At 45.5% G+C, this 27,956-nt stretch overlaps 1 protein-coding gene across 1 annotated transcript; it reads left to right on the top strand.

Annotated features, from left to right (window-relative positions):
• The first annotated feature begins 1,239 nt into the window (after window positions 1–1,239).
• Window positions 1,240–26,900, top strand: LOC139310422 (maestro heat-like repeat family member 5). The gene is made up of 25 exons (XM_070934577.1): window positions 1,240–1,293; window positions 2,633–2,728; window positions 3,720–3,836; window positions 4,089–4,211; window positions 4,331–4,480; window positions 6,427–6,546; window positions 7,074–7,153; window positions 8,426–8,561; window positions 9,514–9,609; window positions 10,005–10,109; window positions 10,768–10,903; window positions 11,476–11,594; window positions 11,761–11,910; window positions 12,514–12,668; window positions 14,642–14,789; window positions 16,664–16,815; window positions 17,247–17,384; window positions 18,330–18,444; window positions 21,175–21,318; window positions 22,209–22,385; window positions 23,485–23,634; window positions 23,886–24,011; window positions 24,961–25,063; window positions 26,553–26,618; window positions 26,737–26,900. The coding sequence occupies exons 1-25, from the start codon at window positions 1,240–1,242 to the stop codon at window positions 26,898–26,900; spliced, it is 3,120 nt and encodes a 1,039-aa protein (XP_070790678.1).
• Window positions 26,901–27,956: the final 1,056 nt, after the last annotated feature.

The following is a 27,956-nucleotide window of genomic DNA, read 5'->3' as shown; positions in this document are numbered from 1 at the left end:
AAGCCTTAACTTTCCTACAGGTCCACCAAACATGATAATACGTAGCATCCAAACATTCACATCTCCAACATTTTGGCTGAACATTAGGGTACATACACGACAATTTTTTGGGGTCTAAATGCCATCTATAAAACATTTTATAGAAATTTTCCCTCAGGTTCTGCGACTGTGTAAATTTAACGTTCTGAACCCAAATTTTTTCCCATGTTTCCAACATCACTGGCTCCTCAAAATTTTGTGCCCACTTAATCATACAGTCTTTAACTAATTCAGTTTCTGAATCCCTTTCTAGCAAAACATTATAAAGCCTTTTGATATGCATTGGACCTTTCTCTTTTATATGTCTAACCAATTCTTCCTCATGAAACATAATACCAGTTTTTTGGTCCTCTTTCCATCTCAATTGTAATTGATTATATTGTAACCATGTTAGATTAATCCCTTCATCCAACAGTGTCTGCAATGTCTTCAGCCGCCATCTGCCCGCATCTGTAAAAAGAACCTCTTTGTATAAAACCCCCCCGAGTGACATTATATTTGTATTCCACAAAGTATGACCAAGATCCAGCCATAGCGGTATTTTATAATCCCATTTGAGTCGGTGCTTCTTCCAAACTCTCATCAAAGAGTCTCTAAGTATATGACTTTTAAATACTTTATCAACTTTGTCGTCATAAAATAAGTAAGCATGCCATCCAAATTCGAGATCAAAACTTTCTGCATTCAATATTCCAGTCTTTTTCCTTCCAAACCAATCACTTGTTAAAGTTAAAGCTGCTGCATCATAATATAACTGTAGGTTTGGAAGTTTAAGACCTCCTCTTTCTGGAACATCTTGCATAATTTTTTCTCGTTCCAGACAAACTTATTCACTCCAGTTTGCCAGACTTTCAATTGTTTATCACTTTTAAGCACCGGAATCATTTGAAACAGAAAAAGAAATCTTGGCAAAATGTTCATCTTAACTGCTGCTATTCTTCCAAGTAGACACAGCTGCAGTTTTTTCCAAGTCTCCATGTCTTTCTGCACCTCTCGCCACAACACCTCATAGTTATTTTGAAACAATTTAATGTTTGATTCTGCAACCTGAACTCCTAGATATTTTACCTTAGGCACAGTCTCAAAACCTGCCCTTCTGTCTGTCTCTTCTTCTCAGAACTCTCGGACGAGTGCTTCAGAAACTTATGGGAGAGCAGGAAGCCATTGAAAGGCAGACCCGTCAAAGAAATCTTGGATCTGATGGACGAGAGAGAAATATTAGAGACCATCTTGGACCATCTTCGTCCTTTCCAGGTAAGCAGCTGGGTTTGTGTCGCGGTGGGCCCTGAGGTCCATCGTGGAGAGGGTCCAGAAGCCAGGGCTGCCTCGGTGGAGATCATTTATCCCAAAAGGAGACAAATGTAGTTATGGAGAATTTGCTGAACTATGGGGTCCTTGCTGGAAGGATCATGGAATGACCATGGAAAGATCGCCTCAACCATTTCGGACTCCACCTCAACATCAAGACAACTGGGTACTTAGGGACTGTCACCACCCCTGGAATGCTTCAAATCAATGGAGAAAACCTAAAGAAGGTGGACATTTTTTGGTATCTGCGATCCCACCTCCAATGTCAATGGTGACATCAATGGCGAGGTGCGAGCGAAGGAGAATGCAGCCTAGATACGAGAACTCACCAGTGTGTTACTGGACAGACGAATGGCCACCCATCTTAAATCTAAGATCTACAAGACCACCATCTGCCCTGTTGCACTGTCTGGCACTGAATGCTGGGCAGCAACAACAGGTGTGAAAAACAAAGTCCCTTTTTTTCAGTTGTAAACTACCCGTTATAACTTCGAACAGTCAGTAAATAAATGTTCTGACCCAAACACGACAAACATTCTGAAGTGAACTCAAAGATTCCTTTATGAGGAGAGCCAGCAGCCCCGACAAAAAGTTTCTCTCTCACTGCAGGCTAAGAAGTCCATCCGGCAGGGAGAAGAATCGTTGTCTGCCACATCTATTCATCTCCGCCCCCTGCCTTTTATCCCCAGAGCTAGGGAGGGGCTTCGCTAGCCGTGGTGGCTCGTCTGTCCCAAGGACCGGCCCATAGATTTCCACTGCTCTCCTCTCCTCTGCCTTCTGTGTATCCATGCGTCAGGCACTGGACCCAGATGTTCCTCCTCTTCCTCATCCACCTCCAGACCTGGGAACTGTGACGGACGGCCCAGGCTCCTCCTCTGTCTCTCTCTCTGCCAGCCCCATTCCCTCTTCCCCCTCGGAGCTCTCAGGTTGCCTTGATGCTGGCCCTGACTCCCACGCCTCCTCCTCCTCCTCCTCCTCTGATTCGGCTGCTGGAGGGCCACAACAATAAATGGTGATAAATCAAGTTCTCACAATTTGTGGCAGAGATTTTCCAACCGTTCATCTCAAAAGCTGCCTCAGCTCCAGCTGATACAATCCGGATGGTCCTTGTTACGTGCTTCGTGTCTGTCCCAGCTAGAAAAGTCTAATTAATTATAATATGCATCCGGACGCAGAAGGGAAACCAACCCTCCCCTTGGAAACACACAGAAAGCTGTTCCTTCCTCTGCTCCTTCACTTTCTCACAACTTCTTTTTTGTTGTTCTTGTTGTGGTTGGCAAAGCAGATTCCTTCAGACCACAAACTGCCCAGGAGGAAAACAAGCCCATTGCCACCCATCGACCAGGAGCAAAGCACGTCCCAGGTCTTGTCTAAAGACAAGGTAAATATGTGGAGGTTTTACACTTTTAGGGCCGCAGTTGTCTTAGATGCAACGTCAGAAGAGGACGACTTGCCGTGGCCAACTCACCGTGGCTGCCCACGAGCCACAGCAAACTCGCTGAGGTTAATTCAACAATTCCGTTCTCTCCAATAATGTTAAAAATCATTTTAATGTTTGTCGTTCGTGTCTCATTTTGTCCTTCCTTTGGCATCCTTTCTTTGACGCTTCTATTCCAGCGTTTCTTCGATATTAGACAGACAAATGAATAATAGAATTACAGACTTGGAAGGGGCCTTGGAGGTCTTCTAGTCCAACCCCCTACTCAAGGAGGAAACCCTTTACCATTTCAGGCAAATGGTTGTCCAATCTCTTCTTAAAAGCCCCCAGTGATGCAGCAGCCACAACTTCTGGAGGCAAACTGTTCCACTGGTTAATTGTTCTCACTGTTTGGAAGTTTCTCCTTGGTTCTAGATTGGTTCTCTCCTTGACAAGTTTCCACCCATTGTTTCTTGTCTTGCCTTCGGGTGCTTTGGAGAATTGGCTGACCCCCACTCTTTGTGGCAGCCCCTGAGATATTGGAAGCCTGCTATTAGTGTAACTCTTGTTCCCTGGTGAGTTGGCCAAGCCAAGAGGCCCATGGCAAGTTGTCCCAATCCACCACGGAGAGCTACTGCATTTAAAAAGATGAAGCTGCACGATCTCCACAGAAACCATAAAGCATATCAGGACCCCCAAACAGAGAATCAGCAAGGGCATCCATAGGGATGTGGGGGGGGTTAAAGTAGCTAAAAAGAAGAAGAAAGTCAAAATGGCAATTATTAACTTATTAGATTTATATGCTGCCCATCTCCCCGATCATGTCACCCGGGACCACTTTCCTTGTGCTTGGCTACAGGGAGTCCATTTTTGATCATAATTTGTCCTATATTTCCTTTTCCTGGCCGATTGGTGGAGCTCCCTAAGACTCATGGACACTTTTTCCCACCTTCAGATTAACCTATACAAATATTATGGCGTTAAACTGCGAAACTCAAGACAGAAGGACCTGGTGATGGAACAGCTCAAAAGCCTTCTAAATTTTTCGTTCCAGGAAGAAACAGACCGAGAGGTGAGTGGGAGTGGGATGCCTGTGGGGGCTGAGACCTCCATCTTTGTGGGGTCCTTGGTGCTCTCTGAGCTTGGATGTTTTCTTGCAGACATTTCATTACCCAGCTAGGTAATTTCATCAGTGCTAGAAGGGCCTGGGGTTTGCAGAGAGGAGGAGGAGGAGGAACAGGAGGTGGAGAAGGGGAGGAGAAAGCGGAAGAGAAAGAGAAAGAAAATGTGCAAATGTCCTAATTTACAACATCGCTTTGCCTAGGGAATCTCGGAAACCATTCGAATGGTTGCCTTTTGCCACCTGCCTGAGATTCTGGAGGTCCTGAAAGAGGCTGGACATTTCAGGCAGCCCAAGGCACCTTTTGCGCTGGAAGCCACCAGTGAGGTAAGACCAGGGATGGGGTTGCAAGGTCTGAAGAGAAGTTCAGAAGGAGCCTGGGGGATTCTGGGAAGGAAAGTCCAACGTGCTTGGAAGGACTTATGCCCCAGGCTATCTACTGACAGGAGTCACAGACTCTCTCCGAGAGACGGATTCGGACCACACTAATCCTCTGCTACGGCCAGGCAGTCCTGGGAGCGCAAGTGGAAGACATGGTGCCTCTCATGGACAACGTTATTTCAGAAATACTCGACCAGTATTCCACCAGGAACAAGGTAGGCTGGTTTCCACCCTATATTTCTCTGAATGCTGAGTTTAATTACGAGAACAATTATAATCCGGAGTCCTTAGCTTGATTGCTTTCTTAAAGGCAATTCATGACCCAACTAGCATGTTGGGGGAGAGGAGGAGGAGGAGGATCCATGGTCATGCTGCATTTATTATACTCAAGGCAGCGCATGTGCATTATACACTTTCTTCCTTTCCACACAACAACAACTCTGTGATGTTGTGTGAGTCAACTCACTCAGCCGGCCCTCATGCCTAAGGCGGGACTAGAACTCACAGTCTCCTGGTGATTGGCCCAAAGTCTCTCAGCTGCCTTTCATCCTAAGGCGGGACTAGAACTCACAGTCTTCTGGTGATTGGCCCAAAGTTACCAATCCAGCTTTCATACCTAAGGCAGGACTAGAACCCAGAATGCCCAGTGATGTTTTGATTGTGAGCCCCCAGAGTTCAACCAAAGACAATCGGCTACCTAAAGGTTTAAATAAATAATTACATCCTCTTCCTTTTGTCTTTTCTTTCTTTTTTTTTTTTGAATAAAGTTTTTTTATATTTGTGTAGTTTATACATATCATTATGTGAATGGTGTGGTATCTGACTATCATATAATTCAATACAAATAAACATATTCATAATTATTACATTCCATTTTCCTTATTCCATATTATTAATACATTGCTTTACCACCCTTCCATTCTAAACGTGTAACATTTTCCCCCTTCACATTATTATATTCAAAGACATGATCATCTGTTTTATTATTCATATTCCCATTATTTAACTCTTCTTCTCTATTAAATTTCCTTTCTTTCTTTTTTCCATTATTTAATATCTCAATAGGAACTTCTAATATCAATCACAATCATTTAAAACATTCAACATATTCCTATCTATCTTTTTTCTAATTTTCTCATTCAAACTCTAGTTTTCTTGTTCCATAAAATTCTACTATTATTACACATAGCTATATCTACTTATCACATTACCTACACAATAGTATTCTCTTAAGTCTTTTATCCCATCTACTTTGAGGTTTATAGTCTCAATCTATCATTTAATTTTTTCTCCTTGCCCTGTCCTTTCCCACTGTTTAATTTGAAAGCTTTCTGTTCTAAATCCTATATTTCCCCCCCCAAGCCTCTTCCTGTTCCTCCTATTTCTTTTTTAAATCTTTTAAAGTGATTTCCCCCTCCTTTAGTTCCTCAATCCGTATTCATTTTAAGAGTCTCTCCTCCTTGTCTTCTTTTCGCTGGTTTCTCAATTTTAATTCTGATTCTATTCCAACTGTTAATTCATTCTTTCCTTCTTGTCCTGGTCTTTGCTCCTTGTCTCTTGTATACAATTTTCCTGTCTTCTATCTATACGATCATATATTTCCACCATGTCCTTGTGTAGTTCCAGTATAAGGTCCTTAATGCTTTGAATCATTGACTCCGTTCTGTTTAAGTCTCCACAATCATCGGTTCAGAAACCAAGCCTCCAAGTCAAATTTTAATGTCTCATCAATGTTCAATCAAATCAGTTAGTTGCTTCAGAGATCCTCCACTCCTCAAGTCATTTTTATATATCCAATATATATATATTTATATCTCACCCAGACAACACATCATTCACCATTTCTCTTTTCCTGCACAAACTGATGGTTTCTGGATGTTCCCCGGCTTCATGGCAGCCATTTTTGAATGCTGCTACTCCTAGTCTTCAGATGAGAGGTTTTTCCGAGTCAGGGAGGGGAGATGCGGCTCCCCTCAACCTGCAAGGTGGTCCCCCTTTGCTTCACCACCCCTACAGGGTGGCTATGGCTTCGAATGAAGCCCCCGACAGAGAGAGCTAGGAACGGGGCTGTGGAGCTCACTTCCGATGGTGCCAGAATTTCAACCGGAGGCCCTTCCTTTGGTTTTTCTGACCCCACCCTATTCCCACGTGTGTTTCCCAGGACGAAGGGCTGAAGACAGCGTTCATGAGGTCTATCATCATGATCACCAAAGCTGTTGCCTACAGCAGGAGGCAAGACATCCATTTGCCCCATAAACAGGAATTGGTCATAAACATCATTGTAAGTGGGGAGAGGGAAGGGAGGCAGGTGCTCCTGGGCTTATTTATTTTTGAAAGTGAATTTGAATCGAATTGAATACCAATCAATTGAGCCCAAAATATTTTTGTTGCTAAGTGGGACATTTGTTAAGTGAATTCTGCCCATTGTACGACCTGTCTTGCCACTGTTGTTAGCTGAATCATTTTCCTTAAATTATTTGCATGGTAGTTAAGTGAATCTGGCTTCCCAATTTTATATAGGTTGTAAAGAGCAATTACCCATCCCTGACTTAAATTGTGGTCACAGGACACTGGTTGCCAAGTGACCAAAATATGGTCCCTGAGGAAGGGACGTCTCTTGGAACTTTGCATCTGGGTCATAAGTAGTCCTGGAGAGATCCCTCAAAACTTTAAATGGTGGCTAAGCGACCGGTTGTAAGTTGGGAACTTCCTGTGTCAACCAGAAAAAGCATAGGGCTGGGAAGAGGGGCAGCTGGATGGTGGCCATATCTCAGGAGCTTTCTTAGATGTGTTTCTTTCTTCTTTCAGGAAGTCATTGAAGATCAACCCGCGAGACCCTTGTCCGTCGTAAATCTCCATCAAGCAATCGTCACCATCACCTGCATAAGGTACCTACCTGCTCCGCCCTCATCTTCCCACCAGCTCGGTAGGAACTTGGAGTTGGACCCAGTGATGGGATTTCAATGCCAAGTCCCCATGCTCTAGAGCAGGCGTGTCAAACTCAATTTCATTGAGAGCTGCATCAGAGCTGTGGTTGACCTCGGGGGTGGGTGCGCGGGGGTCGCCAAATGAGTGGGTGTGGCCGACGGGGTGGGTGTGGCCAGCTTGATGTCACTCCCCAAACTGTTGGCATGTTTCCTCTTCACATTGGGTAGACCGGTCAGAAGCCACGCTGGCCCGATCTTTCCTCTTTGCACTGGGTAGACCAGGATGGCCCCCACGGACCAGATCCGACCACATCGCAGGCCGCATCCATCCCAGGGCCTTGAGTTTGATGCCCCTGCTGTAGAGCATGCATTGAGTTAGCAGGTCAGCCCCAGAATTTGGAAGGGTGAAGAATTTGCACGCTGCCAATCTGGGCAGTTGAGAAATATGGGAAACTAGGTGAGCGTGCTTCTTTAGATGTGAGGGGTCCTTGGTTTTCTCTTAGCGTGGTGGTTTTCTTGCAAACATTTCATGACCCAACAAGGTAACATCATCAGGGCTAGAAGGAAGTGGGGTTTGCTCTCACTTTAAATTCAAATCCATGGCTTGTCTTCTCAGGATTGGTGGGAGTGTTTCTCGTGGTCTGGTCTAGTAGATTAGAGAGAAGAGAGATGAGAGATGAAAGAGAGAGAGAGAGAGAGAGAGAGAGAGGGAGAGAGAAAGAGAAAAAGAGATTATATCACAATATAAAAAAGATGTTGAGACTCTAGAAAGAGTTTAGAGAAGAGCAACCAAGATTATTAGGGGACTGGAGGCCCAAACAGACGATGAACAGTTGCAGGAACTGGGCCTGGCTAGTCTAGTGAAGAGAAGGACCAGGGAAGACATGGTAGCAGAGTTCTGATATTTGAGGGGCTCTCACAGAGAGGAGGGGGTCAACCTCCTCTCCAAAGTACCTGAGAGCAAGATAAGAAGCGATGTATGGAAGCTTATCAAAGAGAGATCCAGGAGAAATTTCCTGACACTGAGAACAATCAATCGGTGGAACGGTTTGCCTCCAGAAGTTGGGGGTGCTCCATCACTCGAGGTTTTCAAGAAAAGAGTGGTCAACCATATGACTGGGATGGTTGAAGGACCATCAAGCAAGGGTTGGAGTAGAAGACCTCCGAGGTCCCTTTTAGCCCAATGAGTCTATGATCTTCTCACCCTCCTCCTTTTTTCTTGTCTTTCATCAGCCGTATGAAACCCGCCTTGAACTCCGAGATGAGGTCTAAAGTGGTGAGCAAAAGCATCCAGAAGGTGTTTTCCTTGCCGGCTTTCAAGATGACCACACTGAAAGCGAACAGCCCAGGGCAATCAACTCAAACTCAGGTGAGCAGTCCAGATGGAGAAAAGCCCTCTGAGATCCACCTGGAAACAAGGATCTGGTAAACATGATTCAAGATCTCCTCAAAAACTCTAGATCCATCCTTCGATCCCAATGGCACCTTGGCCTGTCCCTTCATCTTTGGTCCTGAAAGTATGCGTCCACTTCTCATTATACGTTCCTGGAGCATAGGACTATCTATTATTAAGTCCTAAGCATCTCCATATGGTTTTCCTCGCCATCTTTTCTCTCTTCCTCCACTTCTCTTTTGTGTTCTGGTTGAAGTGTCTTCTCAAGACCAATTCCCATCTCCCCCCTTTGGCCCCGAACAAAAGAAGGGCCACGGTGGGGCAGAACAACCATGTTCTGCATTCACTAGCTGTGATTCCTAGGTAGTCTCAGAATTCAGATGCTTAACAACTGGTTCAGATTTACAACAGTCGCACCAGTCAAGGGGGAAGCCCGATTCACTTAAGAACCATGTGGCTAACTTAACAACAACAGTCAGTGGCAAGAAAGGTCATAAAACGAGGGAAAAATTCACTTCACTAATGTCTCGCTTAGCAATGGAAATTAGGGTGCAATTGTGGTCGTAGGTTCAGGACTGCCTGTATTTGAATATCCCAAAACTGTTAAGGAAGACATTCAACCTTTTAGTCGGTCTGTTCTGAACGATAACAGGAAGGAAGTCCTTTTGTTCCTCGTGTTCAGCCGAGAAAGCATTTCCTCCAACTCTGGAAGAAAAATCAGCCCTGCAAGGTGGACCACTCCATTTAATGTAGGTGTGTGGACTTCAACTCCCAGAAGTCCATGGCTGGCTCAGGATTGTTGGGAGTTGCAGTCCACCAGTCGTACTAAAAGGGCCATAAGTTCCCCACCCCTGGATTTCTTCCTCTTTTAGGCGCTGTTCTTCCTTTACGCCACTTCTTCCTTCGGACATTCTTGTTCTTCTTTTAGGACTTTTATCACCAGACAGCGTACGCCTGCAACACCATGCTCACCGGCTTGCTGTCCGAGACTCCCAATCTGGATTCCCTGCAGGAGATCTTGACGGTAAAGAGTGATTCTTTCTTGGGGTTGGTCACACTGTCAGCCAGATGGTTAGGCTGGATTTGGCAATTCTGTCACGGATTCTGGACGGAAGGCTGAGTCAACCTGGAGCCGGTCAGGATCGAACTGCTGGCAGTCGGCAGAATTAGCCTGCAATACTGCATTCTAACTACTGTGCCACCACGGCTCTAAATGAACTGTTGTAAGACTAGCTGTACTCCAGAAATCTTCAACTCCTACTCTAGTTTTGAGCCGAGAATAGACCTAAATTGATAACCGCCTCAAATTCGTTTAGTTCCTTAGATTTTCTCCCCAGTAATGGCAAATTCTGTGGCTCTTCCTACTGTGAATCACAAATTCTTCCTTTCCTCCTTCTCCTCCTTTGTTTTTCCTGGCAGCACACGAATCCCTGGATTGAATCTCCCAAGAGTCACGAGAGAGAGAGGGCCATCAAGAGCACCAGGCACCTCCTGAAGTTCGTTTCTGAAAACGTCAATTTCGACGTAAGTCTCCATTTGGGATGAGACGGGAGATGTTTTCAAAGAAAGGGAAAAAAAGAAGAAAGTCCTTTTGGAAAAAGCATCTTTGGGATGTGACCAGGAGGATATAAGGAGTCCCGCTTGAGCAAGGGGTTGGAGGAGAAAACCTCCACAGTCCCTTCCAGCAACTGAGGTTCTGGGATTCTCAGGTTCTATGATTCTGTGAGTCTACAATCCTAAGAGTCAAAGATTTGAAGATGTGAAGACTCAAAGGTTATGATTCTAAGATTCTGTGATGCTATGATTCTATGACTCTATGATTTGAAGACTCAAAGATTTGAAGATTCAAATATTTTATGATTCAAAGATTCTATAATTCTATGATTATGATTCTATGATTCAAAGATTTTATGATTCAAAGATTCATTGATTCAAAGATTCTAGGATTATGATTTGTAGATTCTAGGATTCTAAAATTCAAATATTCAATAATTCTATGATTCTAAAATTCTAAGATTCTCTGTATCTAAGGATTCTAGAATTCTCTGTGATTCTAGGATTCTAAAATGGATGATTCTAGGATTCTATGGTGCTATGGTTCATATTCTCCGATTTCAGCTGCCTGAAACCTTCATGAGCCCCCCTTCTCATCTCTCCCCTCCTTTCTGCTTCCTTTCATTAGACCACAGCTGACTTTTCTTTGCTGGGACAGCTGGTGGCTTTGCTGGGCCTGCACGTTGGCGACACCAGCGAAGAAGTTGGCCAGATGTCCGCAGAGGCCGCCTACCACCTCCACCACCTCATCATGAGCAAACTGGGTGAGAAAGTTGGACTCCAAGGGCTGCCAGGAGCCCAGGGATGCGCCCTGCCCAGGAGATCACTGGGTGTCTCAGCCTGCTGGTCATTGGGCTGGGCAGAGATGCCTGGAATTGGCAGCTAATATTGGCACCTCTCAGGGCCAGGGGTCATTTGAAGGCTGAGTTTCTCACGTGAAGCGTTTCAGCTGGGGAGGGAGGGAAAGAGAAGGAGGGAGGGAGAGGGAGAGGAGGAGGAGGAAGACTGTGGTGCTCTCTGATATTTGTTGTTTTCTTGTGAACATTTCATGACCCAACTAGCTAAGGTCATCAGTACTAGAAAGGAAGGAGCTTTTCACTGAGAGTTCTGCCCTCTCAGTGCTGATGGTCATCATCACTGATGATCTTCCCTAGTTGGGCAATGAAACGTCTGCAAGAAAACCACCGAGCCCAGAGAGCACCAGGGACCCCTCAGGTCAGCCCTGAGCTGCAGATCTTCTCTTCTGTTGGAACGACTAAAGCGGCCGTCAGACGAAGGATCTTCAGAAGCTCCGAATGCCAAAATCTGACCTTCTCTTCTTTTCCTCCCTCCACAGCCAAAGAAATGGACAAGAAGGCCAAGAACAAGAAGGGGAACATCGTCAATTGGCTGAGGGAAGACTTCTTCCTTTCGGGCCCAACCATATTTTATAATAACGTCTCCAAAATGGCTAAGGTACGTTTTAGTTTAGTTTACCTGATGGGTGACACGGAATAAGGCCTGCCTCTCTACGTGGGGTGCTGTCCCCAAATTTGGGTCAAAGTCTCTGGCTTGTCGAGAGAAGGAGGGAATCAAAACCCTGATGCATCTCCTCATGGTCTCCTTTTCTTTTTTCCGATAGGCCTTTGGCGAGCATCTGAGCCCATCACAAATAAACGACCTGATCTTAAAAGCCCTGGAGGCTCTGACAGACCCGGACAAGAACATTTCACACACTGCGGGACTCCTGCTCAATTCGTTCTTGGAGGAATGTGGGATGGAGATGGAGGAGGTAAGAAAATGGCAGGGTTTGGAGCAAAAGGGATAGAGGAGATTTTGTCAAAAAGAAAGATGAGAATGGGTGAGACCTTGTTGGCTTGGTGACAACACTTTGGCTGGATTGAAGAAGGCTAGGGCTGGATGGGAGACCACCAGGTGATCTTAGGGCTGTTGAGAAAGTTGGCCAAGCCTTCCAGAAGAAGGTAAGGGCAAAACAAATAGCCCTATTGTTTTCATGAGAAATAACAGTTGGAGAGCCAGTTTGGCAGTGGTTAAGGCACCAGGCTAGAAGGCAGGAGAAGGTCAAGTCCTGTCTTAACCATGAAAGCCACACGGGTGACTTTGGGCCAGTCTCTCTCTCTCTCTCTCAGCCCAACTCACCTTGCTAGTGGCTGGGGTGGTCCTAAGTTCTAGATCAGTCTTTTTGGATGTTCCTCATCTGTTCCTGGATCCATTCCAGTTGACATTAAAAAACAAAGGCCAAGCAGGGTTTGGACGACCTCTTGAGGCTCTTAAGCATCCTCAGGGTCACGGGAAATTCAGGGGCTTAGCAAACGTGTTCCATATTATGACGGTTGCAGACGGTCTCATCCCTCGGATCTCTCTTTTGCCATAGCTGCCCATGATCCTCAAGGAGATCTACATGCGTCTCCCGAAGATCTCGGACCGTGCCACCAAAGAACAAACTCTCAAGGCAGTGTGTCACGTGGCGTCCAAACGGGTGAACAGAGTCGTGGATATTCTCCTCGAGTGCTCGGTGGCCTGCGATGGGTAAGAAGAACCTCAAGGAGATGTGCCTCCTGCTTTCTTATATGCCACAGAGATTCTCAACCATTTGTGATAGGGGTGAATACCTGTAGCTCGGGTGGAGGATGAGGGTGGAGGTTGGTTCTCTGAGCTTCTGGGTGGGTTTCCGAACGTTTCGTTACCAGGCCAGGTAACATCTTCAGCGGAGTTTAGGGAACACCAGTGTTGATGTTCTTCTGCTTGTAAGGGCTTTGTGTGGTCAGTAGGTCTTATGATGGAGAAGTCACGTCAGGTGAGGGTCATGTCAGGTGAGGGTCTGGTCATTGGTCAGTTGTGGATCACGTCAGGTGAGGGTCTAGTGATGGGGAGGACACATCAGATGAGGGTCACATGAGGTGAGGGTCTTCTGATGGGTCAGGTGTGGGTCACAGATGAAGGATTTGGGGTGGGTCTTGGGGTGCTGATTGGGGGGGAGGTTGCAGTGGGTTGGTTGAGGGCCAGTGCAGTCGCTGGTTGGCTGTGCAGTCGATCTGAATTCTGAGGGCTTCCTAGGCTGGTTGTCTCCACCATCCAGGTCATGGTTGTCCCAAAGGTGCTTTTCCAAAAGGCAGCTGGACCTCCTTGGTTTTTCAACTTTCTTGGTCGCCACACTGTAGAAACAATGCAGAGACTCGGAAAGAGTGCAGAGAAGAGCAACGAAGATGATTAGTGAACCGGAGCCTAAAACATAGGAAGAAGAGTTGCAGGAATTGGGTCTCTCTAGTTCAATGAAAGGAAGGATTGAGGGGGGACAGGATAGCAGTGTTCTGACATCTGAGGGGCTGCCACAAGGAGGAGGGGGTCAACCTATTTTCCAAACCACCTGAGGGCAGGACAAGAAGCAAAGGATGGACACGAATCAAAGGCAGAAGCAACCTACTATATGCAGAACTTTCCTAACAGTGCAAACAATTAACCAGTGGAACAACTTGCCTCCAGAAGTTGTGGCTGCACCATCACTGGAGGTTTCCAAGAAGAGATTGGGCAGCCATTTGTCTGAAATGGGATAAGATTTCCTGCCTGAGAAGCGGTTTGGAGTACAAGACCTCCAAGGCAGGGGTGAAATCCTACCAGTTTGGTCTGGTTCGCCCGAACCGATAGTAATAATTGCTACTGTTTGCCAGAACCAGTAGTAAAAAAAAAAACACTTTAAAAAGTACGACAGTCAGCTGTTCCGGGCAATGTCACAACCTTTTTGTAATTTCTAATTTCAGCATTTTTTTACTACCAGTCAGCTTTGAGAAAATCAGCTGTGCCTGATTGTCTGTGAGGTTCCTGTTGCTTGCAGGGGCCATTTTGTGTAAAGTCCAGCTGCTTCTGCATTGTGTGTGAGTCAGTTGTGTAGCTTTTGTGTTACTTTTGTGTAAAGTGTGATAGTTTGCTTTTGAGCTCTCAGTGACTCAGTGAGGTTCCTGTTTGTTGCAGAGGCCATTTTGTATGAAGTCCAGCTGCTTTTACATTGTGTGTGAATCGCTTGTGCAGCCACGCCCACCCGGTCACATAACCACCAAGCCACGGCCGCCTGGTCATATGACCACCAAGAAACGGCCGCCTGGTCACATGCCCACCAACCAACGCCCACAGAACCGGTTGGGAAAATTTTTGAATTTCACCACTGCTCCAAGGTCCCTTCTAACTGGGTCATTCTGTGAAAAGCACCTTTGGGTTAATTCTGCAGACACACTGCTCCTAGAAACGTCCCCTCCCTTGACCAGTTCTGGGTTCCCCTGGCACTTCCGGTGGCGCAGAGGCCCTCCTTTGAATGGCTACTAGACAAACGGTTGCAAGTCAAGAACTACCTGTAGATATTTTTTTTCCATGCATTAAAGCACTTCATTTGGCCATCGGTTCTCTAATCCTTTCTTCCGTTGTGGGGGTTAATCTCTCTGGACTGCCGTCTCTTCAAAAATGGGGAAAGAAACTGATTCTTCCCCCAATCTATTTTTCCACCTGCACAGAAGTGCCAAGGAGTTATGGAGGGCACTGGCTGAAGACCCCTATGCTAATATGAAGATCATGAAGCCCCTCCTTAAAAGGCTTCAGAACGAAGACCCCACCACCGAAGCTTTTGGGAGGAGAAATAGCAAATCCATCATGCCCATTGCGGTAAGCCTTCAACCGGCGGCTCTCCTTTCCTTAGATCTACAGGTGGGCCACGCCTGAGGGAAGGGGGAAGGGGCTGAGCAGAAGAGTCGCTCTCGGGGGTCTCCTCATCAGGAGCAGGCATGCCCTGGTTGGAGGGAGGCAGAGGGCAAACTGGTGGGGGCTGAAATTAGAGCAAAATTTGGCGTAAGGCCCCCCCAAAATGCCCCATTGAAAGTAGAGGCATCTGTGGGCTTCCTTGCCCGAACAGGTTTGATATCCATCCATCCATCCATTCATCCACCCATTCATCTACCCATCCATCCATCCACCCATCCACCCACCCATCCATCCATCCAGCTCTATCATATATCCACCCACCCATCCATCCACCCATCCGTCCGTCCATCCATCCACCCATCCATCCACCCATCTGTCCGTCCATCCATCCATCCACCCATCCATCCACCCATCTGTCCGTCCATCCATCCATCCATCCATCCATCCATCCATCCATCCATCCATCCAGCTCTATCATCTATCCACCCATCCATCCATCAATCCATCGGTTCATCTATTCATTAATCCATTCATTCCTGTATCTATACATTGATTTATTTGTTTATTCATACATTTCTTCATTTATTCATTCCTTTACTCATCCAATCATTCATAATTCAATTGATTCCTTTATTCATTTCTTACATTGTTTCTTACAGAAATAACTAAAAAAGAGTTTGATTTAAGAAAATACATGATAGGAACCAACAAAGGCGAATGCCCAACGGAGTACTTTGTGTCATATCTTATTTTAAATATTTTTAATCTGTATTCTTATTATGTGTTATGTTGTTTTATTACATTGTTGTAAACTGCCCAGTATCAGGTAGCTCAGATGGCCTGTGTAGAAATTTAATTAATTGAGACCAATAGAAGAGAATATTTGTAATCCAGGTTTGAACTGTGGGGTCCTTGGTGCCCTCTGAGCTTGGTGGTTTTCTTGCAGGCATCTCATGACCCAACTAGGTAACATCATCAAGACTAGAATGGAGTGGGGTGTGGGGAGTGGAGGGGAAGAAGAGGGAGGAGGAGGACTGTGAGGTCCTTGGTGCTCTATGAGCTTCGCTGTTTCCTTGCAGACATTTCATTACCCAACCAAGTAATATCAGGAGGAGGAGGAGGAGGAGGAGGAGGAGGAGGAGGAGGAGGAGGAGGAGGAGGAGGAGGAGGAGGAGGAGAACTGTGGGGTCCTTGGTGCTTACTGAGCTTGGTGGTTTTCTTGCAGATGTTTCACGACCCAACCAATCTAACCCTACCTCTAAGCCGAACTCTTCGAGCACTGATGATGTTACCTAGTGGGGTCATGAAACATCTGCAACAAAAAAACACACCCTCAGACAGCACCAAGGACCCCTCCAATCACCTAATAGTGGAGAGTCAAGAGCCACTTAGGAATGAAGACAAACAGAGAACCGTGAGGTTACCGATCTCTTTGTCCCCAGTTCTGTCTCACTTGTGCTACTCGTTGCCTCCCTTTTGCTCTGGATCTACACCCCACTGGCCTCCCAAAGTCTGGAGGGGGGGTAGAATGGGAGTTTTCGAAGTCCCACTTCTAGCAAAATTTTGCTCCGTGTCTCAGACATGGACATTCCTGGCTCAGGTTTCATGGACATGAGGATTTTTTTCTTTCTCTGGGCACAATGAGGATGTATCTGCCGAACAAAACTCCGCACTGGTGACAAGAAGGGCATCCAGCCAGTAAACCCTCAGCTCCATTCAGTTGCCCAGACTCCACCCCGCAGGGGATTATGGGGTCGTTAAAAGAAGGAGAAGAAGAAGAAGATGAATCTAAGTAACCTGATGAGGCCGAGCTGACTCTCCTCTCCTCCTGTTTCTAGGCCACCAATGCGCTCGCCTTCCTCCTCTCGCTTCCTGAGGCAGCCACCATTGTCCAGAATAAGTTCTCCAGCCTGCTCCTGGCGCTCGTGACGCAGATCTATTTCCTGCTGGGAGCAGGCAAGAGCGGGTCAGAGGAGACCAACCACCTGGGGTAAGGAATCTCCTAGCCCCAATCTGGATCCTTTCTCCATTTCTGCAAAGCTCAGGAGATGCCTACAGGTTTTCCCCAGGTCGACGTACGACCACAACGGGGCCCCACTTCACTCTGTTGCTGAGTGAAACAGTTGTTAAGTGAACTTTGTCCCATGTTGCAACCTTTCTTGCCAGAGTGGTTAAGTGAATCATTGCCCTGGTTAAGCCCCATGGTCGTTAAGTGAATCTGGCTTCCCCGTTGACTTTGCTTCTCAGAAGGTCCCAAAAGGGGATCGCGTGACTCTGAGACACTGCGACCGTCATAAATACGGGTCAGTTGCCGAGAGTCTGACTTCTGATCCCATGACCATAGGGATACTGTAACAGTCGTAAGTGCAGGGGGATCAGCGGAATGACTGGCACCAACTCTTCTTCCTTTGTTTCATTTAGCAACGCAGTCGAAGCCGTCAAACACCTCATCTTGTGCACCGGCTATCAGGAGGAGTTCAAGGACTTAGACATGGTTCGATGCTGGGAGATGCTGATGAGTCCTGATAGTGTGTTTGAAGGCATTTTCCACCTGGTCCGGTAAGAAATTAAAAGTCAAGAGACCTTGGCTACGAGGGGCAGTGAGTGAGAGAGGGAGGGGAGGCAGAGGGGGAGGCAGAGGCAAAGAGATAGGGGGAAGGGGAGAGAGAGGGAAGGGGAGAGAGAGGGGAGAGGGGGAGAAAGAGGGAGAGGGACACAGAAGGCAAAAGTGAGAGAGAGGAAAGATTAGAGGGGAGGAGAGGGAGAGGAGGGGATAGTAAGAAAGAGAGAGGGAGGGTGAAAGAGAGAGGGAGGGGAGAGGGAGAGGGGAGAGGGAGAGAAAGAGGGAGAGAAAGAAGGAGAGAGAGACAGAAGTCAAAAGTGTGAGAGAGGAAAGATTAGAGGGGAGGAGAGGGAGGGGAGGGGAGAGGGAGAAAGAGAGAGGGAGGGTGAAAGAGAGAGGGAGGGGAGAGAGGAGAGGGGAGAGAGAGGGAAGGGGAGAGAGAGGGGAGAGGGGAGAGGGAGAGAAAGAGGGAGAGGGACACAGAAGGCAAAAGTGTGAGAGAGGAAAGATTAGAGGGGAAGAGAGGGAGGGGAGGGGAGAGGGAGAAAGAGAGAGGGAGGGTGAAAGAGAGAGGGAGGGGAGAGAGGGGGGAGAGGGAGAGAAAGAGGGAGAGAGACAGAAGTCAAAAGTGAGAGAGAGGAAAGATTAGAGGGGAGGAGAGGGAGGGGAGGGGAGAGGGAGAAAGAGAGAGGGAGGGTGAAAGAGAGAGGGAGGGGAGAGAGGAGAGGGGAGAGGGAGAGAGGGGGAGTCAGAGAAGGAGAGAGAGAAAGAAAGGGAGAGGAACGGGTGATGGAGAGAGGGAGGGTGAGAAATTCTCTAAATGGAGTAATTCATTGAGTAATTCATTTATCGATCATTCAGATCATGATTTCTCTAGCTTGGAGATTTTCTTCTCCCTCACCAGCAGATCTTGTCTGATCTCTCCATATTTATTCTCTTAGGAACTTGTTCAACTACTCCAAACATGAGCTGAAGGTCATGTTCCGACAGGCCAACATCCACCTGCGCCACCCCGATTTACGACATAAAACCATCGGGATGGTTTTCTTTTCGGAGGTGAGGAGACCTTGAGGTGCACCCCAACCTTCTGGAGCTCAAGGAAAGTTGCCCAGGGTTATTTTTTGTATTCTTGCAACTATCCTTTACATGACCTATCAGACGGTCACAAAAGGGATGACGTAAGCTCGAAACCCTGCGACCGTCATAAATATTTATTTATTTATTTATTTATTTATTTATTTATTTATTTATTTATTAATTATTGTGATTTATATGCCGCCATTCTCCCGAGGGACTCAGGGCAGCTTACAAAAACAATATCCAATACAAATCATAATAAATTAAAATCAACAACCCAATTAAAACAATTTAAAATTATAACAATGAACACCCATAACGGATCAGTTAAGTTGACGAAAGAGCCATGTCTTCAACTCAAATATGGACGGGCAAGTCCCAAATTTTGATCACGTGACCATGAGGATGCTACCATGGTCATAATTCTGAAAAATGGATGTATCCCTTTTGTCAGTGCCGTTGTGACTTTCAGCGGTCACTAACCCAGGACTTTATTTCTTTTCTTTTTTTTTCAATTTTGTTTATTTAAAGATACAAACAAAACAAAACAAAGTAATAACAAGACATACAAAACATGTACACAAAAGAAAAGAAATCAGGTATAATCTTATCAAAGTTATCGCAACTGTAGTCTGTTATATGGTTCTCATTTGTATGTTTGACTCCTCCCTCATTGGGTCTTTTATGTTGTGTTTAAACTTTTTTAAGTCACTATTGGCCTGCGGTAAGTAATTTGTATTTCTATATCTATCTTAGATTCCACTGGCTACCTCCTAGTCCTGTTTTTTCCTTTTCCTATCTTCCAACCAAGTGTACCACTTATCCCATACTAAGTAATAATCATGTTCTTCCTTATCTTAAAGTTCCTTTGTGAGTCTGTCCATTTCTGCACATTCCATGATTTTGCTAATTACTCTCTCTTCACTTGGTATGTCATTACTCCTCCAATTTTGTGCAAAAATTATACGTGCTGCCGTTGTTATGTGGATTATTAGGTATTTTATTTCGTTTTCATATTGTCCAGATATAATGCCTGATAGGAAGGTTTCTGGCTTAATTTCTATTCTATGCTGTGTGATTTGTTCTATTTGTGTTTTGATCATTCGCCAGTATTGTTTTGCCTTTGGGCAGGTCCACCATGTATGATAGTAGGTTCCTTTGTGTAGCTTACATTTCCAGCATGTTGGAGATGTGTTGGGAAACATTCTTGCCAACCTGGCCGGGGGGAGATGCCACCTATAAAACATTTTAAGCAGGTTTTCCTTATAGGGTACAGACATTGTCAGTTTGTAGTTTATTGTCCATAGTTTTTTCCATTTATCTAATTCGATGTTATGGCCGAAGTTCTTTTCCCAGCTTAACATGTTGTCCTTGACTACCTCCTCTTCTAATTTGTATGCTCGTAAATAGTTGTAAACTTTTTTAATCAATTTGTCCTGTGGTCCTTGTAAGATTTTGTCTAGCTCGTTTTGGCCTTTTTGGAATTCAAATTGAGTCAAATCCTTCTGATATCTTGATTTTATTTGTAGGTAGGGCCACCAGTCGATGTCTGTACCCATCTCCTGCAGTTCTTGTCTTGTTCTTAGCTCTCCTTGGTTGTTTAGTAAGTCCTTATAAGTTTTCATTTTGGTGCTGTCCATGGCATTTGGGTAAATCTGGGCCTCCATGGTTGATAACCATTCCGGGATTTTATAATAATGTGCTTTTTTGATACCCTGCCATGTGTGGTATAATGCCTGCCTGACAGTATGTCTCTGGAAGTATCCGTGTTGTTTATCAGTGCCCTCCCACAAGAATGCATGCCATCCTCGCTGTAGGTCAAATCCTTCTAGATTTAGCAGTCTTTTGTTTTTAGTTCCATCCATTCCTTGGTCCAAATCAATGTTGATGCTTTATAATATGTTTCCCAATCCGGTAACGCAAGTCCTCCTCTTTCTCTTGAATCTTGTAAGTATTTGATTTTAATTCTTGCTTTCTTGCCTTGCCAGATGTAATCCGCTATTAATTTATTAAGGTCTTTGAAGAAATTCCTTCCCGGCTTTATTGGAATCATTTGGAATAGGTATAAAATTCTGGGAAGGACGTCCATTTTAATTGAAGCAATTTTTCCCAACAAAGATAATTGTAATTTTTTCCAGGTTTCTAGGTCCTTTTTGATTTGTCCTATAAGTTTATCATAATTGTCTTCTCTAATTGATGTGCTTTTATTGGTGAGCCATATTCCTATATATTTTATCTTCTTTGTAGTTAGTATACCTAATTTGTCGTCTAATTCTTTTTCTTGCTGGTTAGTAAGTTTCTTCGTTAGTATCTTTGTCTTTTGTTTATTAATTTTAAGTCCCGCTACTCTCCCGTATTTCTCTATTTTGTCTAATATTTTAGTGCCCGTTATTATTGGTTGTTCTGCGATAAGTACGATATCGTCTGCGAAGGCTTGGAGCTTGTATTCCTCCCTCTTGATCTTCAGACCTTGTATTTCCTTATCACTTCGAATTTCCCTTAAGAGAATTTCCAGTGTTAATATGAATAGGAGGGGAAATAACAATAACAATTTCAGAACAATTTGAAATAACAAAAAAGAGTAGGACTGTATTTATTTTCTTTTTCTCTCCCCGTAATGGCTGAAAGTGGCATCTTTAGTAGAGGCTCTCAGGGAAGTTCCCTTCCTTTGCTTGGCTAATGCTCCGTATCTCCACTCTTCTTCCTCAGCTGCTGTACCATCCGGAAATTTCCCAATTCTTTATCATCCAAGACATCCTCCAGGTGCTGATGGAATGGATGAGCCAGCCATATCCGCTGATTCAGATCTTCAGTGTTAGAGGACTGGGGAACCTCATCCAACACCCATTTGAGGTAAGAGACGGGGGGCAGGAAGGGAGTGGCTTCCAAGGTAGTAGCAGGTGTGACCTCACTCTCTGGGAAGTCTACAAGGCTGGGAAGGATAGAAGAAGGAGAAGAAGAAGAAGGCAACCAGCAGAAAGAGGACAGCTAGAGTGGTGTCTCTTCTACAAAGATGGCTGCACCCCTGGAAGATCTGAAGGAGCAAGTAGAGGCCAGATCCTCTTGGAGGACACCTGAAAGCAGAACAAGAAGCAACGGATGGAAACTAATCAAGGAGAGAAGCAACCTAGAACTTAGGAGAAATTTCCTGACACCGAGAACAATTAACCAGTGAAAGGACTTGCCTCCAGAAGTTGTGGATGCTCCAACACTGGAGCTTTTCAAGAAGAGTTTGGATAACCATTTGTCTGAAATGGTATAGGGGTTCCGGCTTGAGCAGGGAGTTGGACCTTCCATCTCTGGGATTCTGTTAAGGACCAGGGGAGACCTGAGAGCAGTCTTCCAGTATTTGAAGGGCTGCCCCAAAGAAGAGGGGGTCAACCTATTCTCCAAAGCCCCTGAAAGCAGAAGGAGAAGCAGCGGATGGGAACTAATGAAGGAGAGAAGCAACCTGGAACTAAGGAGAAATTTCCTGACCCTGAGAACAATTAATCCTTGGAACGACTTGCCTCCAGAAGTTATGGGTGCTCCATCACTGGAGCTTTTCAAGAAGAGACCAGACAGCTATTTGTCCAGCAGAGTCTAGGGTCTCTAGGGGTTGGACCAGAAGACCTCCAAGTTCCTTTTCAACCCTCTTCTTCTATGCTCTGTGGGCTTCTCTTGTATTTGTCATGATTGCTGCAAGACTCAGAGAACTCCAGTGACCGTGTTTAATTGCTTGTTTCTTTCCCTGCTTCCTCCAGAAGAACATCTTGGAGCCACTGTTGATGCCAGTGCTAAACTGCGCTTGTCACGAAAAGAAGACCGTGGCGAAGGAAGCTATAAGGACCCTGCGTTTCCTCCTCAGATACCTCGAGATAGAAACCCATGCATGGAAGGCAGTCAACCTCATTCCGCTCCTTCCAAAATATTTTCATGATGTAAGTCAACCAAATCATGACAAACTGGTTTTCCACCTCTCTCTCCCTTCCTCCCTCTCTCCCTCTCTTCCCTCTCTCTCTCCCTCTCTTTCTCCCCCTCCTCACTCCCTTCCTCCCTCTCTCTCTCTTTTTCTCTCTCTCCCTCCCTCCTTCCTCCCTCCTTCCCTCCCTCCCGCCCTCCCTTTCCCCTCCCTCTCTCTCTCTTTCCCTCTCCCTCCCTCCTTCTTCCCTCCTTTCCTCCCTCCCTCCCACCCCCCTTTTCCCTCTCTCTCTCTCCCTCTCTTTCTCCCCCTCCTCCCTCTCTCCCTCCCTCTCTCTCTCTTTCTCTCTCTCTCCTTCTCCCTCCATCCCTCTCCCCCCTCTCTCTTCTCTCTCTCTCTTTCTCTCTCTCTCTCTCTCCCTCCCTCCTTCCCTCCTTCCCTCCCTCCCTCCCTTTACATCTCCCTCTCCCTCTCTCTCCCTCTCTCTCCCTCTCTCTCTTTCTCCCATAAGGATGGCCTGGGTACCCTCTGCAGAATCCTAATTTTACCGAAAATGCTTAGAAAGTTCAGCAACAACTGTGTTGTGCTGATCTGAAACAGGGGAAAGCTTGCAGATGATCCTTGAGCCCTTCTAGAGAGCTGGAGAAGTGCCAGAGGAGGTGGAAGAGAAGGAAGGTTGCCCCTCTCTTCAGCTTCACCAAACCAGGTGTCCGCCTAGAAAATCTACAACACCACACAGCCTATCTAGCAAAATGCCCTAGATTGGTCATCTAGATTGGTGTTGCTTGATCTCAGACACTTTAAGTTGTGTGGACTTCACCACTGCTGGCCTGAGAAGTCCAGAAGGAGCTGCTAAGATTGAACAACTCTGGTCTAGATCAGGATTTCTCAACCTTGGCACCTTTAAGAGGGGAGGACTTCAACTCCCAGAACTCTCCAGCCAGCATACTGGAGTTGGGGTCCCCATCTTTGGGGCAACCATGACCTGGATGATTGACCATCTCCATGGACATTGAATTGGGAATAGGTGGGCTCTGAACTTGTGTGTTCTCCTTCAAGAAGCTTCTGCATGGCTATTCTGCTATTGGAGGGACTAACCTGTCTCTCTTCCTTCGTAGGATGACATCGAACTGAGGAATACCTCCATCACCATTTTTGGCATGCTCCTGAAAGGACTGAAGGAGATACGGAACAGTAATATGGCTGAAAACATCCTGAACAGCCTTGTTCCCCTACTCATACAGCTGTCAAATGATCGGACGAAAGAGGTGAGTTGAAGGGCTGCGTAACCTGAGCTCCTGCTCTGATCATGCTACCTTCTCAGTGAGACCACCCCGTACCCCCATCTTCACTCAGAGCAACGTGGTTGTACCACATGGACACTCTGGAGAATGCAAAGAGATTCTAGACAATCCTGAAGTTTTGGGGTCCTTGGTGCTCCCTGAACTTGATTGTTTCCTTGAAGTCCCTTCATGACCCAACTAGGTGACAGCATCTCCCCCTTTCCTCCCTCGGCCAGGTCTCCAGGAAGACCCTCGACTCCTGCGTGTCCTTTATGAACTGGGGGGGCTTTCCCAGCAACTTGTTTGACTATGAAATGTACACCAGTCTCCATAGCATGTACTCCAACATCTGCTACGTGGTTGTAAGTAGGAGCCAAGCTGTCCGGTTTTCTTCCAGATTAGAGTATGCTAATTGTTTATTTCTTTATTTTGTCCTGCCTTTCTTATTTTTATAAATAGTTCAAGATGGTGTGCATCCCTAATACTTCTTCTTTTCTTCACAACAGCCCTGTGAGGTGGGTTGCCCTGAGACAGAGGGACTGCACCAAAGGAGGGACTAGAACTCCCAAAGTCACCCAGCTGGCTTTCATGCCTAAGGCAGGACCAAAACTCACCATTCCCTGGTCATTGGCCCAAAGTCACCCAGTCCGCTTGCTTGCCCAAGGGGGGACTAGAACTCACCGTCTCCTGGTAGTTAGCCAAAATCACCCATCCAGCTTTCATGCCAAAGGCGGGACTAGAACTCTCAAAGTCACCCAGCTCACTATCATGATGAAGGCGGGACTAGAACTCACCGGCTCCTGGGTTGTTGCCTGATGCCTTAACCACTAGACTCAACTGACTAGAGGGATTCTTCTTGGGTTTTTGCTCTCTCGGGAACAGCAGAGGTTCCCTGCAACCATGAGGACTAGAAACCTTGCTGGTTTGTGGGTTTGAGGATTAGAAATGGCAGTTTGTGGGAAAAGGAAATTAGGACGTAGAGGGGGACAAAATATAAATGCATTTATAAATTCAGAAGCCATTTCCTTAGCATTTTTCTTTCCCTTTTCTTTTTCTATTTTCTGTTTTTCACTATCTGCTATTTTTCTTTATTTTCCTTTATGCTTTTAATTTGGATAAAGCTGTCTCTAATAACATAAATATCAATTAGTATAGTAAAGTATAGCATAGGATAATGATGTCATAGTAAGTTGTTGAGGACACGAGGACTAGAAACCTAACCAAGAAAGCGGCCCCTTGGTAAAAAATAAAGAAAGAAAGAAAAGGAAGCTCTCTAGTTGAGTGGCTTGTTTGTTGCCTTGTGTTCCCCAGATGAATAAATGCAAGCAAAACCTTCCTGCAATGTTGGATCAGATGCTGGGATTCCTGAGGAGCCGGAACTCTTCCCATCGCGAGGCAGCTGCCCTCTTAATTGGTAATCACCAATGCCAACTCTGGAAGGAGGGCAGGAAAACCCAAGACGGGCGGGCGGCCTTATCACCAAAAGAATCTATCCAGAATTAAGCCATGTTGCTTAATCAGACTGGAAGCTGCTCTTATACCGTGTGGCTTCTCCGGAACTGCTACGATTGCGCAACAGTTTTTCAGGCAGTTCCTGCCCTCTTTCTTAAGGGTATGGCTGCCGTTGTTAAGTTAGTCCCATGGTTGTTAAGTGAATCTGGCTTCCTCCCGGATTTTACACGGGGTGAAATAAAACTAATATTGTATATGATAACAGCAGCAAGATTGTTGATAGGTAAATATTGGAAGAATGAAGCTTTGCCTACTATCGAGGAATGGACTTTGAAGATGGCCAGTTTTGCAGAGATGGCGAAGATTTCAGCGTATTTAAAAGATTGTTCACAAGAGACTTATGAATGGGAATGGAAAAGGTGGATAGAATATGTTCAGAACAAATACCAAACTAGAAAGTATCAAATAGCTTTTATTTGAAAATAATGTATTAGAAATATTTTAATGTAAAGAGACAAAGAGGAAAAATTATATAGGGGGAGGGATGGGTTCAGGTTTATTTATTAGTGTTATTAGTTATGAGTATGTAATAGGGAAGTCTGGGGGGGGAGGGTTAGGGAGGGTTAGGGAGGATGGGAAGTTTGGGGAGGGTGGTGGGGGGGTGAAAAAAGGGGTGAAAATGTAATTGTAAAACTTTTGCAATAAAAAAATAAAAAAAAAAAGTTAGTCCCATGGTTGTTAAGTGAATCTGGCTTCCTCCCGGATTTTGCTCATCCAAAGATCACAAAAAGTGATCTTTGACCCCCAAGACACTGTAAGCGTCATAAGTACGAGTCGGTTTGCCAAGCATCCAGATTTTGATCTTGGGGATGTGGCAACGCTTGTAAGTGTGAGAATCAGTCGTAAGTCACTTTTTTCAGTGCCATTGTAACTTTGAATGGTCACTCAATGAACTGTTTTAAGTCGAGGACTACCTGGCCTGTATCCTTCTCTCTTGTATAGGCAACCCCACAGCTGTGGTTTTTCCTCTGGAAATATTTCCAGCTGGCCTCCCATTCTAGTTTTAACTGGATTCAAGGCTTCTTAGGTTGTTTTCCAAGATGATGGTTGTTTGCACAGTCCTAGAACATAAAACAAATACAGTTGGAAGGGACCCTAGAGGTCTTCTAGTCCAACCCCCTGCTAAAGCAGGAGAGCCTCTTCCATTTCAGACCAGTGGCTGTCCAATCTCTTCTTTAAAGCCTCCAGTGAGGCCTGGAGACAAAAACATAGGAAGAACGGCTACCCCTGGTCCTTCTTTTTATTAGACAGACCCAATCCCTGGAACCATCCCGTAAAGTCCCAAAGCGACTCTTCCAAGTGGAAACCAATGAATTGCGTGTTTTTTTCCTGAATCAGTCGATTTAGCCGTCTCTGCTAAGCCCACCAACGTTTTCTTTTTATGCGCCTAGGCTGCTGCGCACAATACATGCAACCGGATGTGGTGACTTCTAAACAAATCGAAGAAGTTTTCCTTGGTGAGTTTCAAAGTTCCCTCGCTTGAAGCAAGGAGTTTTCTCCAGAAGCTCTTTCGCTGATCAGGGTTGGTCCTCACAGTTGATCCCGGAAATTATTTGTTTTCTGGATTCGTTTCAGGTCTCCGGGATCTGCAAGGCGATCGTGAAGCCTCGGTGGCTCAGGCTGCAGCTGACTCAATGGAAGAAATCTTTCGGCAGTGTGGCCATCTGATCGAGCCGGGTCTTGTTAGTAGTCAACTCCTCTCCAAGGCCATCAGGAGGATCTCCGTGACCAAGCAATAATAGTTTAATAGTTTAATAGTTTTCTTTATTATCATGGCACCTCATACAATTAAAGTGCCATCTTCACTGTATATTATACTTTTTAAAATCCCCATAAAAATAAAACAAAAACACACCTCCTTCACACTGTATGCAATTGAATTGAAAACCCCTGATATTGCATTAATATTGCACTCTACAGTAGAATTGTATTGTTGGAAGAAATCTCCTTCTGGGTTCAGCTCCAAGTGGGGAAAAAGACACTGGAGACATGGAGACTGCTTGGAAAGATGGTTTAATGGTGGACAGGATCACATGGCTTGAGTTCCTGAACAGAAAAGGGCAGAGAAGCTGAGTGTGCCTTGGTTTTTTATGCCCACTCTGGCTTTGAAGTTCCTGGGGCCCAGGAAGAGTATCCTGATTGGTCATAGCTTCGCCCTTTAGGTTGTCTGTGTGCCAAGTTTGGCTGAAACTTGGTGGGTGGTGCAATAAAGGGCAATAAAATGGCTCTGCCTGAAGGAGGTGGATCTTTGTTATGTAGAATAGACTGGCTCAGGCCTTAATGGCGCATTTATAAAGGTGGGGGGCTGAGTTTCTGGTTCTCTGAGTTTCTCTTTTAGGGAAAATATTCTGCCTTTTTAGTATATCCTAAAATATTTTCTTTTCCTAGGAGAGGAGTGAGTGCTAACTTCCTACAGTCTAGTTACTGCTCTTGTTATAGGAAAAATGACGGACCTGGCCAAGCTCTTCAATGCAGGAAAGAGTTTATTGCGCAAGGTTCAAACAGTCCAAAGACAAGAAAAGGGTCTGAACGCCGATGGCTTCTTCTGGCCATGTATTTATACAGTTTAAAGGCAAAAGTATTACAGAGAGTGATGCATTTCACACGTAGAAGCTGCCCTTTCATCTATCTCTGGGAAAGGAAATAACAATCTTCTTCTCACATACTCAGGTTCTCTGCTCTGGAGCTCAAGACATAACAAAAGGAGATAAGAGGCTTGGAGACGCCTCAAGGGCAATAAGGAAGCAGCACCCCTTATCCAGGGATATGCATGACATTTGGGGTGCAATAAACAT

Source organism: Pituophis catenifer, unplaced genomic scaffold (assembly GCF_029215685.1).
Source record: "Pituophis catenifer annectens isolate HBS135680 unplaced genomic scaffold, rPitCat1.0.hap2 SCAF_2, whole genome shotgun sequence".
In the NCBI taxonomy this organism is placed as follows: Eukaryota; Metazoa; Chordata; class Lepidosauria; order Squamata; family Colubridae; genus Pituophis; species Pituophis catenifer.
This window is presented reverse-complemented; position numbering and strand designations above follow the sequence as displayed.

Coding starts and splice junctions, on each gene's coding strand:
- LOC139310422 (XM_070934577.1), top strand. CDS start 1,240: ATGGACGAGAGAGAAATATTAGAGACCATCTTGGACCATCTTCGTCCT. Junction 25,064..26,552: donor GGCAGCTGCCCTCTTAATTG/GTAATCACCAAT, acceptor TTATGCGCCTAG/GCTGCTGCGCACAATACATG. Junction 26,619..26,736: donor AATCGAAGAAGTTTTCCTTG/GTGAGTTTCAAA, acceptor GATTCGTTTCAG/GTCTCCGGGATCTGCAAGGC.